Here is a 15,376-nt window from a genome sequence, read left to right on the forward strand (position 1 = left end):
AACTAGAATTCATTAGAACGGGGGCCCTACCGTTCCTGGGTTGGGTGCTGGACATCGAGTCCGTTATAGACTTTGCACGCGACACCGTCACGATACACAAATCGTTACCAATCGCGAATAGTTCGATCAGTCCGGTTTTCAACGAAATCGTTTCTGAGAACGCAACTGTTTGCGCAGCAGCTGATGGTAGCCTGGTTGAAAACGGTAATAGGTAGATAGGCATTCCCGAGTTGACCAAAACAAGCCAGCAAAAGCGAGCCTTCCAAGACGGCAACGGATCGAAGGCAGATGAAGAGAGAAAAGGAGCGTTACCAACTCGACGTTAGCAACTCGAACTTCTCGCAGAAATCGGCACGAAACGACACGTTGGTCGCGACGAGGCGAGGCGTGGCACCAACGAGTATCCCCAGCTGACATTATACGCGCGAACACGTGCACCGGTCTCCGCTACTCGTCTCCGCACCCCGTGTCGCGGTGCTTCTTCTTCTTCTTCTTCTTCTTCTTCTTCTTCTTCTTCTTCTTCTTCTTCTCATTTCTTCGTTGTCTGCGGTTCTTTCGGCGCAAACTTCTGCCGTCGGTCAGTATCGTTCGAAACAGCCGTCGCGTAACAGCTCGGCGACTCGATCCGCGCGACCTTTCAAAAATTCTATCGATAACATCGACCACCAGCCGCTCGAGTCCGAGTGCAGCCGAGTTTAATTTACCGCGGTTCGAAAATTCGATTCGAAAATGCTTGCACGTTTTCGTTGAATAACGACCCGAAACCGACGCGTTAGAAACACGTACGCGATGTAACTCGAGCTGTCGAAAAGTCGTTGCTTGACGAACGTTTCCTATGCACCCACGTGTCTGAAATACGGTACGAGGATCACCGTATATCATAAACCGCTAACCAACCGGTCCGCCATCGACATTCTGCGTTCCGCGCAACTCTCGCCCCGTGCAAGAACGCTTCTTTTATTTTATTATTACACGATGCTAGCGCACAAACGTTAAGAACCTCCTTGCCAGCTCTTTTCGTTTCTAAGTGGACCGAACCGAGTGAATAAAAAGAACCGTTTCTCGAAATTCCAGCGGGCACGACGGGTACTCAAGAATCCGGTCGCGGAGACGGAGACGTGTCAAGGAACCCGGAAACTCGGTGTGCCGCGTTGCAATTCGTCGTACACGCGTAAACAGATGGCTCTCTGAGAAACATTTCATTTTTTTAATCCTCTTCTCGGAGAGATGTCGAACTGCTGCAGTTGCATCCGCGGATGCACCGTGGACGCTTATCAGCCACTGAGTTCGCAAAGATTCGGGCACCAGCGTGTCAACGGCGCCAAGATCTACAAGGATCCCAGGGAAACTCACGCGATCAGAAGTCCGAGGAACCAACGGAGAAAACTCTGCGTCGTACGTTACGACGTCGTTAGGCCAGCTGGAGTTGCAAGGTTAGACGCGAACAGGCACCGTATTCGCACAGTAGTTTGCGCCGCGGTAGTTTAATCACGATGATCTACCTAACTCTCCCCACCTCGCGTTATATGTAATCACCCACGAAATGGATCTTATTAGCTCTTACAACCTTGTCTATCGAACTTTACGTTTTCTATTCCAGGTGAGCGATCACGTCAGTGGTCCCGACGAGTGGTTTCTAATTATTTGGAAAAGAAAACAATTTGCGTTTTTCATTTTCTTTTCTTGCACGATAGCTATGGAGAATGCGCGAGGGGTTACACGCCGCGTTTCAAAGTTCGCGATATTCTTTTCCATCTTCCTTCTCCCTTGTCTCTCTGTTACATCCCTGTACGTGATCGATCGCGATAAGTAATATTCTTCCCTTCAATATTACAGGAGTATCTTGTATTTTGTTATCTTTCGAATTCCAACTATTCAAGGTGAACGAATTATAAATATGTTCGCCCATTGTATTTTTTTTAACAATGTGCGATCGCTGTTCAACTTTCGATGTTCATCTTTCTCTTGGGAGAAAGCGAATCCGAATAATGCACGGATATATATGTATGTAGAAAAGTCATCTGGGTCTCGTCCGCAACTCCCGAGAGGCAACCCCGAGCTGTCTAAAATGTGCTTCTCGAACCAGCGAAGCGCTCTGTAAGCGTTCCGTACTTTATTCATAGGATATTTGTGTCCTTGGTCCGTGCAAGTCTTTTCTACCCCCGGATGTCGCTGGACTATTTCAGGAAAGATCGTTGGTCGCGGCCCTCTACAACCGATTTTCGCCTGCAACCGATTATCTCCATAACCCGAAATCTTACTTTTTTCCCTCTCCGTTTCCGTTGGTTTCGCGGACCGAATCTTGTTAACGACGACTATGTTTCCCTGCGAACATTGGCTAGATGATTCAAATCGGATAGCGTACAAAGGGTGCTGACTACGCTGCTACCAATGAAAGTGAAAAAGTTGCGTCCAGAGATCGAGCTTCCATTTTCTACGCTGAATATCACACCGAGGTGAGATCCGTTTTGAGAACGTACTGACTTTTGCTATCAAGTTTCGACCATCGAATCGACAGTTGTAGGCAGAGAAATGAATAAATTTTTCAAAAAACTACCAGCTAAAATTGCGGTTAAAAGGCAATTTCAACCACGGAGGATGAATGCATCGACAGACGCGTGTGTTCCTTTCGTGTAAAGAAAGCTCAAGGTCGTACGGTCTAATTTCAAAAGCCTACCTACCTACGTACAAGTAGAACGATTCAGCTAGGAGTTATCCTTTCCATTTCGTTTTCTTTTCATTTCCAGCGTAGGCAAAAAACCACTGGAGTTTTGCCTGTTGTCACGGCAAGCGAATTCGAAACGTTGCGTTCTCTGGTATCCGCGATAGAGGCAAAAAGTATAGGAAACCTGTTGATAAACAGATAAATTTTATTTTCCAGCCAAGGTTTCCGGCCAACCGATAATATTGTTTTAACAGCCCTGACGTTGGTTGAACCTCTTAAAAAATAATCGAAATTTTGCCGTTTCAACGAAATCGCGCCTTTTCCTAATTTCAAAACTGTGCTACGTTTTCAATAATGTTCAATAAAATTTCTCGACAGCCCTTTTTTCTTACTACCCTCCTACACGATCCTGTTGAAAGTTACCTTTACGCGTTTATCGAAGGAACTATAATAATATAACCGTTATCATTCAGCGAATAGTTAACCGATCCACCTAACCTTACCTTAGCTTACCCTACCCGAGCAAGTTTATTGTTCCATCGATCACGTTTGGCACGAATTTCGATAAACCCAGCAGCTTATAAAACCACGTCGTACAGACAATCGTCGCACGATTCCTCATAGTACTGTAACGTGGCTAGTGACTTAAAATTGGCATGCGTTTCAACGTATCTTGGATGACCGCAATCGCGTTTATGATCGTTTGCGTCTGGGCTGCGACCGCACCGCCAGCTCCTGATCCACGAACCACCGTCTACATTATCAGACACAGACGCAGGTGTCCCAAGCGTAAACTGCATATCGTTTTGATCAATTCCTGAATGGAGATTCCAAATAACTGGAAGGTTGAAACGGGTCGGTCGAAATTGTCGCCTAACCAAAATATCGTAAGCAAATACCTATTTTACTCGAATTTTATATTTATTATCTAGGTATACGTAGAACGCACTTTCTGCTTTCAGAACGCAATACATCAACTGAAAACGAGAACGATCGAGAACGATGGAATATTTTTCTTTTCCTTTCTTCTTTTCCTGCCACTATTATCTTTTAGCGAGTAGGTTTCGTTTTGAAAGGTATATAGCTGAAAGATACGTAAAACGCGACGCGCGTCACTCTACGCTCACAGAACAAAGGCAACGTCTTACCTTGACCTACCGCTTCCGGTCTTCGCATTAGAAGCCTCTTCTTTTAACCTTCCTCCGCACCCGCCCTCGTTCTCGGATACACAAACCAAATCGTCATCCGTCAACGATTAGGATCAATTGTCTATTCGAACAAAGGGTCAAGGATATCAACATTCATGAAATGATGCTTATTAATTTAGTTTCCACTAATATTCGAAATGGATCTACATACATGTCCTAACAAAAATAAGAGAGGAAAACGAGGTGACGTTAGAATTGAGCCAGCATCTCGCGAAACAGTTTCGCACTAGCCACGGTTGATTTCTTTCAATAAACCCTCCAATTGACACGTTACAGACAATGTTGCGCACAGCCCCGAACTTTCTGCCACAATAACGGCGTTTTCGACAATGCGTGTCTCATTGTTTCAGAAATGATTGTTCCCGTTCGATGAACGAATTTGTAAAAGGTATCGAATCCGTCAGAATTTATTTACCTATCGACGGGTTCGAACGTTCGTGGAGACATTGGTGGGAACTTTGGGATTTCACTTTTCCGTACTCGCGTGGTGCGCATATGCTCTCGTGGAACGCGATTTAGATTTCCATGAGTCAAGTTTTCGTGGCAGCCGGATACTCAGAGCGACTCGACACTCTTGGTACCCACCGCGTATATGTATACGTAGGTAGGTAGGTAGGTAGGTAGGTAAGTAGGTAGGTAGGTAGGTAGGTAGGTAGGTAGGTAGGTAGGTACAACATAAACTTTTCGAGTCATTGTTTTCGGTGTAGGCGAGGACTTTTCGAGAGGAACCAGTCCAAAGGTATACCACCGGAGACTAACAACGATCTTCGAGTTATCGGAACTTGGTTACTCGCTATGTACGATCGCGAAAATAGAGATATTAATATTAATAGTAATGAAAAGTGAAATTAATTGCAAAAGGGTACAGTTTATTGTATTACTATATCAAGATTAGATCGACGAAGAAGATAGGGAACGACTCGACTCATTGTTACTATTCTTTCCCATACAAACTTTCCGTTTGTTTAATTAGTATACCTGATCTATCTATCTAACCTCCGACTCGTTAGAGGTAAAAAGTGCGTATATTGTACCTGTGAAATTAACTTGAACTAATCCATGCATCATCGAACATTTCGACATTTATTTGTTCTTTTTCCTCTTCTTGCTACAAGCACACATTTAATCGTTGAGTAGATCCGCGTTTCCATTTCGGTAAGTTAAATTAGATTGCGTTAGGTTACGAAGCGCAGGAGATAAGAAGATCTTCCGTTTAATTAAATTAGCTCATGTACCTTCCTTCGTAACGCGTATACAGCCGTGTCCCTGATTTCGCGACGAAACCTTACTTTTAATCGTAAACACGGTGTGTCTTTTTCTTTTCTACCGAAACCAATATCGCCCTTTTCCCGACACCTGAAAGAACTTGCCTTCCCCACCGCTGTTTAGTTTACACCGGTGAACTATTCCCTGAAATAAATTACTACTCCCTTGCTCCCTCTGACAATGAATATGGATGGATGCCGGACAATTCTACTCTACGGCAGTGCCGCACCGTCGTAACAATGCCAACGGAACGGAACGGAACGAAACGAAACGAAACGAAACGAAAGGAAAGGAAAGGAAAGGAAAGGAAAGGAAAGGAAAGGACCCTTTTACCTGATTAAGCGTTCACCTGTGCGCGGTGAGAGTCCCTTCCCGAATACGTCCCTTCAGGTGCATATTTACTCTTACATACGTATACATTAGGTGGCATGGAAAAGTATCGCGACGAGTTTCTTCTAACTTACTTAATTAGTCAAGTAAAAGTGTGCGAAGCTATTTTATTGGTACAATTTAATTGGTAGGTATCGCGGAGCGATAAGTACGATCTAATCGGAATCGTGAGATATTCGGAAATAATAGATAATGAATAACGCCGCGGGCGCAAGTAGGGCATGCACACGGTGCGCGTGCATCCAGAGAGAAATGCTTGATACGGGATGTACTCTTAATTACTAATTACCCACTATTCTAGATCCGTGCAAATATTGGCAATTGTTCTTACAGTTAAAGTGTTCACGTACGCACAAGCGCACCCAATGATATTCGATCGCGATCGGCTGTCATAGGGGAGACGACGGCAGTCTAGTCGTTCGTGACCGGGAAGAGAAGAGAAGAGAAGAGAACGTCAGCTGGCGGCCTCCCTCCCGTATTTTTACGGGGAGAGTCGATCCGATCGGCCAGTTTGGTGGGGGTAGATCGGTCGCGAAGCGTGGCTCCTTCTCAGTCGTTCCGGAAACGCGGTCTCGGTAGGACGTTTCTCGCTGTTCTGTCCCGCTCGTTCCACGTGACGATGTTCCTTTGTGCGCGCCGATCTTACTTCTGTTCAACGTCACATCCGGTCCTCGTTACTCGGTGTGCCAGTGCGTAAACGGTGTACGTAAAAACCATACACGGGTATGAGGGAGCCTGTTTCCAAGATAGGCATGGTCAGCTTTAAAAGCAACAACGTAGACAGGTACAGTTGCCATTTCTCTCGATTTCCAAACGCCATCTCTTCGAACCATCTATTCTTATTCTATTATCTATACTGTACATCTGTATTTTACACGTAAACAGACAGAGACTGTCGTTAGAGATTCGTGTTTCACTTGTGCATGAAACAACCTGTTGTCAGATTTTTTAAGTGGAAAGAACCAGTACGATGATACGGCACTTTCTTTGATAAACAAGTATTGTTTACGATAACGTAGAGAAAGATAATATTTAGTCTATCTTTCTCGTTCCTGAAATTCCAAGCGTTGTCTTGTTTTCGAGGTGAAATTACTACGAGGTAGCACTGCCGCTTCCGCTGCGCAACATAGACCGCATTCCATGGTGGTGGTTCGAGATCCACCGATCCGATTGGATCTTCAGGATTATAGCGGACCCAGCGAGATTGCGACGCCTACGGATTATCGAACGATAACGAGACTCTCGGGTTAAATACGTAGAAACGCATCGCGAGACTAGACGAAACCTGTAGCGAGTTTTATATGTGTTCGCCTTGCATTCAATTTTTCATTTTCGGGCATATCCCTATACATTGGATAACGAAGAAAAAGAGAAACGTCGAGACCACCGCAAAGTTTCTGTCATCGGACGAATCCTTATTAAGCCCGAGTGTGTAGCACTTGGCCGCGACGTATCCTCGTGTTTTTTAGCAGCTACCACGCGGTTTCTTCATAGGGGATACTCTCTTCGTAAAATATATATATCTTTGTTATGTTATTATATATGTGATGTGGTATGTTTACGCATAACCAAACTATTTACATTTTAATAATAAATAAATGTTTGGTTATCCGAAAAACCGATTCTTAGGCCTCTGTCTCGAATTATATTATACATATTATATTTGCTTCTTTAAATTTCTAGCTGCTCGATTGTATTTGCAAAATATCATATTGGAAATTGAATCGTTCTCTAAAATTATCCTTACTTAAAGTTAAAGAGAGATTTCCTGATCTGACCACACATGGTATCGCTCTGCGTTCAAGGGATAGAAAACATGTGGCTCGCAGGTGTGCGCATTCTGTCCCTTGAACACAACTTTATATTATATAATCAGGATTCTGGCAAACTCTACGGTCCTGCACCATTTCCCTGTAAATGGATAGCACACTGAACGAGTCGAGTCGTTTCGAAAAAAGTTTCATTTTTTCCCTCAAGCATCTTGGTTCCTCGTTAGGCGAGATCGTGCAACCGGAAGTTTGATTCTCAACGGACTGTCGCGTCGTGGCGCGAAAATTTATTCCTAGTTTGCATAATTAATGTTGTTTCGCTGCTTCTCCGCTGGTTATCGGTAAACCATTTAAACATTTATATTCCAAGTCACCAATCAGAAGTAAGTAGGGCTAAGCTCCGGCTTTTGAACACTCGAAACGTCTCTCAAACATTGATAACTTTATTCTAATCGTATTATATGTATTATACGTTTAAAGAAATTTATCATACAATTTCCGTTGACGTATGGTATATGCTCGAGATAAGTGTTTCGTAACTTGGTATATTTACTTATACGGGGCAATGACTTTCATCAATTTTGTTTGTAGAAAATGTACGGTGTTGCGCAGCACGGGAATATCTCGCGCGTTGCTAAACTTCACGCACGTTTACTTTCATCTTTATCGAAATATATTATTTCGCTTGGAGAAAAACACAATATCTATATAATGTATTCTTATCTATCGCCGACAAGTTATCGTCGTACCTTTAAAGCGTTTGACGGTATACAGATAAGAATGCGGCTGTCGCGATAGTGGCTTTAGCCAGACCCTTTCTACATTTCCGGTCTCTCGCACTGCTTTACACAGTGTCGGTAGAGATAGTATCGTTTGCTCGCTAGTAGTAGAACAGAACCGTTTCACGGGCTTACAGTGTGTAACAATAACGATCGTAAATCAGAGATCTAGGAGTCTATTAATTAACAGGTTGGTTGTAATTGATAAAAAAGAAAACGGTAGAAGCGAAGAAAGGTGTATTTTATAGTAGTAGATTTTGTTAGTTGGTCACCTTCCATTTCTTTTACCTGTAATTTTGTTCACGTCTTCGCGTGTTATCTGTAACGTTGTTTCGCGTGGGAATTTACGCGTCGAGCGACCTACAGGTGGGCTGCAACCGGATGTAACGAGACTTTTTTTTCCTGCGCGTTTGTTTACCAGCTGTAAAGCGTCCTATAGACTCTTAATCCTTTCGACTATCAAAATCTAACCTTGTTTCTTTTTCGACAGTTTAACCGCATCGAGTTGCTTGTTACAATTCTAATCGATAGGTTTTCGAAATTGATAAATTTTAGTCGGGCGTACCGATAATAAATCTTAAATTTAGTTCGACTTACGGTATACGATAAAATTTATTTCACACCAAATACCCTTATCCGAGAGTTCAATCGTATTATAACTTGTCCGTCCGTTTAGCTGCTGTTTTCCCAAGCAGTGTTCTACCTTATCCACGGATAGTAGTAACGATAGTAGTAGATTTCTATATATTATACGCTTTAGGAGTTTACTAATTAGCAGTTTACTAGATAAGATATAAAAAAAAAAGATGAAACGGAAACTCATAAATACCGCTCGTGTATACATGTGTCGCAGCGATCAGTCAACGCCGCATCGCCACATTCCCGGTAGTCTGTGCGGTTCTCTCAACTACTCTCACAGCAGGCACAACCACCTCCACAGACATGATCCACCGCTGCCACCGGCATATTGCTCTCCGCCTCCGCCGCTCTCCTCGAGTTACTTCACAGTGCAGCGTAGCTGCGCCCTGCATTCGAGGTAAGTTAGTCACAACGCAAATGCGTTTCAACGAACAACTACGCGGTTTTTATTCTTAAAAGCAGAACGTTTAACAATTCGCTCAGATTTTAATATCGATACGTTCAACTGTTTACAATAAATAGCAATTTTTACAAATATCTTGCATAAGTTACGGTATTCATAGAGTATGCTGGTAATTCCAAGCAAATCGAGCTGCCACGATTGTTATTGGTTGCGTCGTTCAAAATAACATTCGTCGGTTCCTCGTTCCTGTAACGAAACGAAACGAAACGAAACGAAACGAATCAATTGTTCAACGACGATAACGATGTTATTAACATTATATACCGTATCAATTATTGGTATCAATGTATTACTTGTTGTATAACACTGCGACTACTTCGTTCGCCGGTGTCACGAATGCTGTAGCTTTTACAGTGTCGGTATCGGTAATAGAAATCCGAACGGAGCCTCTGTCGACGAATCTGCTAAAGTGTTTAAGGGCATAGTACATCGGCTGTTTATAAAATTCATCGGTCTCTGGATTTACGATGATCGGGGAGTCGACAAAATTACTAATCCAGTTTGGTCCACCTTCTTTGTCCAGAGCTATATTCCAGTCCATCCATCCGACCGCCCAATGATTCATGTACTATCCGCGATCGGAAAAAAACACCGGATTAAAATAGAAAAAGAAGAAAGAATGGAACATGCTTCTTTTCTTTTACCTCTATGATACTTAAAATGTACTTCTCTCCTCGTTCCCACGATCCTAAGAGAACTTTTTTAAACTTCAACTCGTTACTCCCTGTATATAGATAGAAGATATACATCGAGGGAATATTATTAAAATTTTTCGAAATTATAAAAATTTCGTTCAATTTTTTTAATTATATCACCACCCACCTGTACACGCTTCGGTCAAGAGGATAAATTTATCTGGGAAATCGGCGTGCGTTCTATCCAACACCGTTGGCGGAATAAAAGAATCGGTATACCAATGAACAGCTATACCAGCGGTGTAATTCCTCGCCTTTTCGTTCCGAAACATATCCTTGATTGCCCAAGGCAACTCGATCCTCTGGTCGTCCAGAGCGAGAATCCGCGTTTCATTATGCCTGGACGCCGCCAGAGTTGGACCGAAATTATCAGCTACCCATTTACCCATGCTCTTCGGTGTCCAGCCCATCGTGTTGATACGATCGAATGGTACATAGGCGTTTAGCGGTTCGTTCCCCGTTGAAACAGCCCATATATCGATACCGTTCTTTTTGTATTCCTCCAAGAATTTCACTATGTAATCGCTATAAATCTGATAGTATTCTTCCTTCAATAAACCTGCAGCAAAATAATTACCAAATCATTTCCGACTACGATAGTACGAGAGAGGTACGATAATACTATATGCGTCTACCTACATTTTTTTTACACTCACCGTGTCCATTAATCTTGTCGTTTGTTTTCATCCATGCCGGTGATGACCACGCGGCGCTTAACCATCTCACTTCGGGATTCAATTCGATGGCTTTCTTTATGTACGGTATTTTATAATCGTAATCTTCCGGAGCAAGCGCGAACCGTTCCAACGAAAGGTCGTTCGCGTGGTCGTCGTACGTGTAAGCTCTCGTTGAGAAATCGGTTCCACCGATTGGAATACGACCTAACAGATACCTGCTTCCCAATCGTGGATCGTAGTACGAGCTGCGAACGCACCAATCGATCGTACATACGCAGTTATTACGCAGTTACACTGGCCTACCTACCTACCTAGAGCGTAATAGAGCGTAATAGATTTCTTTCATTACCGAATCAGTTGATCTTGAGTAGCCTCGCTCAGTTTCTTCACGTTTATTCCTGCCGAGTCTGTAAAAGCAGCCCCAAAACCCACGATCGTTTGATGCTTGCTCGTAACGTCGATGGTTAACACTGTGCTTTGAGATTTCCCGTATTCGCAGGAACCGAACGCTGCTTCTGACCTGCTCATTCGGAGTCCCTTTTTACTCGAGACGTACCAATAAACGGTTCCGTTCCGAGGGATCTTTGGTTCGTTGTCCGGCGTGGTATCGCAGTACGTCGCGTTACAAACGCAGACGATTCTGTCGGGGCCGAAACTACGGGGCACGCATTCCTTTCCTTTACCTAGAACAATTAACAATTTACACTATATCGTCCGTCATCCATCACGAAAACGTTACGGTAAGCAAAGAATTTACCTTGGACCGAAAAAAAGACGATCGGTAAAAGTATATACAATATGCACCTCGTATCCATCACGAGGAGAACTGCACGAGCGAAAGCGAACTGATACGTGATTTATATAGCAGCGATCCGTGTTTGTTTTCCAACGTGGTAGGGACGTGGACGATAACGAATATATCTCCACCTATACGTACACGCGTACGTCTGACCTCGCGATCACTCCGATCGCATACTTTCTTTCAATATTAACCAAATATGATGTTATATAACGCAAATTGATAATAATATTTAATTGCTTTATCACGCGACGCTTGTTAGGTAGACGTTGCGTCGTTCGCGGTCTAGCAACGAACAAGCGACTGCGATACGTACCAGTTACGGCGCGCGCGTTCACAAACACGCCAGCTATACTACGCCACGTCTATAGCCAACCGGGGTCGAGTGAAAAATTCATGTCGGTCCGTTTCCGTTTAACGATTCTGTCCTCCGCCGCTATGGACCGCCGTCGATTCACTTATTCATAAGCAACCGACACTCCCGTCGCGCCGCTTATTTATATTGTTTTGCATAATGCAGCGGCGCGACATCACGTGCACTCTACGCTTCGTACTCTACACGTGTTGTATCCGGCCTATCTACTTGTACATTGGTTACATTTAGAAATTTAGAAAACGACCTTGACAACTGGGTTTACGCGTGAGATATTCTCTCGTACTTTTGTTCCATCATTGCGCGTTATCGTCGACGTAACGGTCGGTTTCTCCTTTCTTTTTTTTTTTCATTTTGTTTTCGATTCAATTAGATCAGCAAGTAATTCTGTCGGTTCCGTCTGTTCGCGCGTGGGTCACGGCGAGGACAATGCGCCGTGGAGAGAGAATCGAAGGGTGGCGCAGAGGGGACGACGATGCGCCGGCAGTAGCCGGCAGAGACCGGGCCGGTGGCGTGGCGTGGCGTGGCGTGGCGTGGCGTGGCGTGGCGTGCCGTGCCGTGCCGTGCCGTGCCGTGGTGAGGCGAGCAAGCAAGCAAGCAAAAAGGAAGGGGTGGTTGCGAGGGGGCTGTACAAGCGGAGAGTGACAGGAAGGAGGGTGGAAAAGGCGCATGCCAGTTGCGTCGTCGACGCGTTACGAGTCGGGCAACGGTACCCTTCTCGACACCGTTCTCTCACGCGATTTTATTCCCTCTCGGTGTCGGTCGCCGTTCGAATTTCATTTTCCACGTCGTGACAAGTTTCGCGGGTGCGGTGCCTCCTCCCAGATGAATATCGCGTGTGCGATAAACGTACGAGAACCCGGCCTTCCACCGGGATACAGGATCGATACTTTTTTCTGACTGGCCGCGACTTGGAAGGGCAACGGCCGCCCGACCCGCAGGGAAGAGACGCCGGGTTTCCTCTCGAGAATTTTTACCTCTTCGACGTCGTCGCGTTACCTCGTCGTGGAAAATGTTGCTCGTTACCTCTCTCGGCCCATCGCGATCAGCCAACAACGCGTTGTTACGCCTCTGCCTATACGGATAGACGCGGACGGACGCACGTACGATCCCATTCTCCTATCCTATACTATAGGACGCGAATACGTACGTGGACGACGTTACGTCGTAGACGAAAATGAATTTTCCGGTTAGTGGACGATACCCCTTTGAAGCCGGAACGCTTCGTAACGAGCTTTACGTAACGGCGGAACCTGACGGAACTTTTCCTCGATATTACTACCTAGCACTACCTCACCCCGCGCGCCTTTCTTTACCACGCTTCGCTTCTTTTTTTCATTTTTTTCTTTTTCTTCTTACCCACGCAAACCGTATGGTAGTCGATAAGATAATCTACAAACTTTTCACGAGTAAACTCCTTGTGCCGCCTCCCCAATGGGACAAGACGCAATTAGACAGACCGTGTGATGGTCGACCTTGACTTTACGATGCCAAGCGACCCTACAATTTTTTATCGATCGACTCGAAGAAATAATTAACAAAAACATCGAATAGCAAATCGAATGGCAAACGAACCTGAAAATATTCTCTCTGGGACGTGGAAAATTAACCGCAAACGTACCGACTGTGGATAACGTTCTAGAACGAGATTGTGTTTGCTCGTTACAGTAGACACGGCTACTATACCTCCTGTACGGGTGAGCTTTCGCCGTGAATTACTCATCGGAAAAATAAGATATGGAAATTATCGGGGCGCCTGTCTTTCGCAAAAAATAACGCTGTGCGCTTTACGCGTTACCGTAAGCGACGATTTCCTTTCTGGCTTCAAAGGGTCCGAACAATATATAATTAATATATCGAATAATACGCGCCACGTGCGTACGTGTACGTTTCGTCTAACGTCTTGAGACAGCCATCGGACACGGTCATCGGCGTCAAATTATTCGGATTCAAATAATTTCAGATTTAAAAAATTACGATAGAACGACGCGCGTCTAAAAAGGTACGGATAATGCGACGAATAACGACTGTTCAATGCAATGCAATGTCAAAGTTCCTATTCACCGACTACTAATTCTATCGACGAAGGCGAATCAAGCTTTGTTCCATGTGCCAGATGTATAGTCACCATGTTCACGTGCCTCTGCGATTTCTTCGACTGGTAAGATTCTCTTTTCCACATTACCACTTTTCCACCTTGATAACCTCCAAATCTAACTGTTGCTATTCTTACTATTTTATTCTAATTCCCATCCAACTTTAAGTCAAATATAAATGCACGTTACGATCATTATTTTTATCCGTGAACACGTATTTCGATACGCGGCCATCGGTGATATTGGCGGTAACTTGGCGAGGTAAATTCTCATCGAAGCGTCTGTTTCACGCCACGCTGCTACGCCAACAACAGCTATTACGTCTAACAATATAATATCGCATACGTGCGACTGCCACCACGAAACAAATAATACGCAACTGGTAGATGATAGTGGCTGCCGATCGAAGATTGCCAGCCACGCGGAAACTTGTTCGAGTCACCACCAATTTCTTTGTTCAACTTTACCCGAAACACTTTCAGAAGAGTGTCTTGATACAGACTGGAGCAAAGCCAGATTATTACTGCGATTGAAAACGTTTCTTCTCCCATCTCGAAACGCGCTGGGAAATCGTATCTTCTTCTCAACATTATTTATTATCGCGACGAAGGATTACGGTTCCCCGGAGAAATACTCGGTCCGCTTGGGGTACCGAGTATTTTCGATTCTCGTTACGGTTAATTCTCCCTTTTCTCCCCTTATCGCTCTCGATCGATGGAAGGATCGGCGAAGAGGACGAACAAAGGTGGAAAAGAAAGATTGGTTATCGACTGTTCTGCCGTATCGGAACCTCGAACAACTCGGAGATAGAGGAAGAGAAACAGACCACGCCCCCCTGGATAGTGGTCGTTCAGTAGACCGATTTCTTCGAAAGAGAGAAATCAAAGCGAGTCATTAGAGAAAGAGATTAGTTTGCATCATCTCGGAACGTAAACACGATCAAAAAAGTTGTCCAATCATCTTTATCGGCCTCCACTTGACCTTGTTTTCATCCGGTATGTGACGCCACGACACCGGAAGTAATCTAGTCTTCCCCCGCCTTCTTTCTTCGTTTATTCATCCGCATTGCCAGCTGGCAGTCAATTATTATACGATCAACGATCGAGAAAATGAAAAGTTGACGGCGTTAAACCGCGACTGGCGTAGGGCGAACCGATCGAAGCTGCGGTCCTCGCGCTCCTAACCAGTTCCGGTCACCTCCGCCGTTTTGCGCCGCTCTCTACGCCACACTACTTAGTTTTACTACCTATGTATCTTACTCATAGTACGTACACTTGTACACGCTTCGTACACGTTCGTACGCACCGTTCTTCTTCGATTCGATTCGATTCGATTCGATTCAATTCGATTCGGAGAAGCACGAAAGCATTTCAAGTTTACTGAAAAAGTTCAAGGTAGCAAAGAATTGGCGAAACGGAAGGCGAAGCGCGCGCGGTTCTCAGCTGGAAAATCGTCATACGATGATCGATCATCGTTGCAATGTTTAACGTTTCTTTTTCGAGCAACATTTTCCTTTGCGAATGTAACGAAAAATGAACGAATATTAAGTATAATCGA

At 44.4% G+C, this 15,376-nt stretch overlaps 2 protein-coding genes across 2 annotated transcripts in view; one reads left to right on the top strand and one right to left on the bottom strand.

Moving 5' to 3' along the window:
- Positions 1-1,227: 1,227 nt before the first annotated feature.
- LOC143433648 (endochitinase) overlaps positions 1,228-15,376 on the top strand; it is a 54,475-nt gene continuing 40,326 nt past the window's right edge. Inside the window, exons 1-2 of the mRNA XM_076911094.1 lie at positions 1,228-1,433; positions 8,931-9,113. Of these exons, the coding sequence (XP_076767209.1) occupies positions 1,228-1,433; positions 8,931-9,113 (389 nt within the window). The remainder of the gene's footprint in view (positions 1,434-8,930; positions 9,114-15,376) is intronic.
- Positions 9,230-13,905, bottom strand: LOC143422372 (lysosomal acid glucosylceramidase-like). The gene is made up of 7 exons (XM_076892946.1): positions 13,852-13,905; positions 10,901-11,256; positions 10,531-10,796; positions 10,002-10,433; positions 9,824-9,903; positions 9,473-9,747; positions 9,230-9,365 (listed from the first exon to the last, which is right to left on the bottom strand). Exons 1-7 carry the CDS (start codon positions 13,903-13,905, stop codon positions 9,245-9,247), a joined length of 1,584 nt encoding a protein of 527 aa, XP_076749061.1. The 3' UTR covers positions 9,230-9,244.

The sequence above is a fragment of the Xylocopa sonorina genome, chromosome 3 (assembly GCF_050948175.1).
Source record: "Xylocopa sonorina isolate GNS202 chromosome 3, iyXylSono1_principal, whole genome shotgun sequence".
In the NCBI taxonomy this organism is placed as follows: Eukaryota; Metazoa; Arthropoda; class Insecta; order Hymenoptera; family Apidae; genus Xylocopa; species Xylocopa sonorina.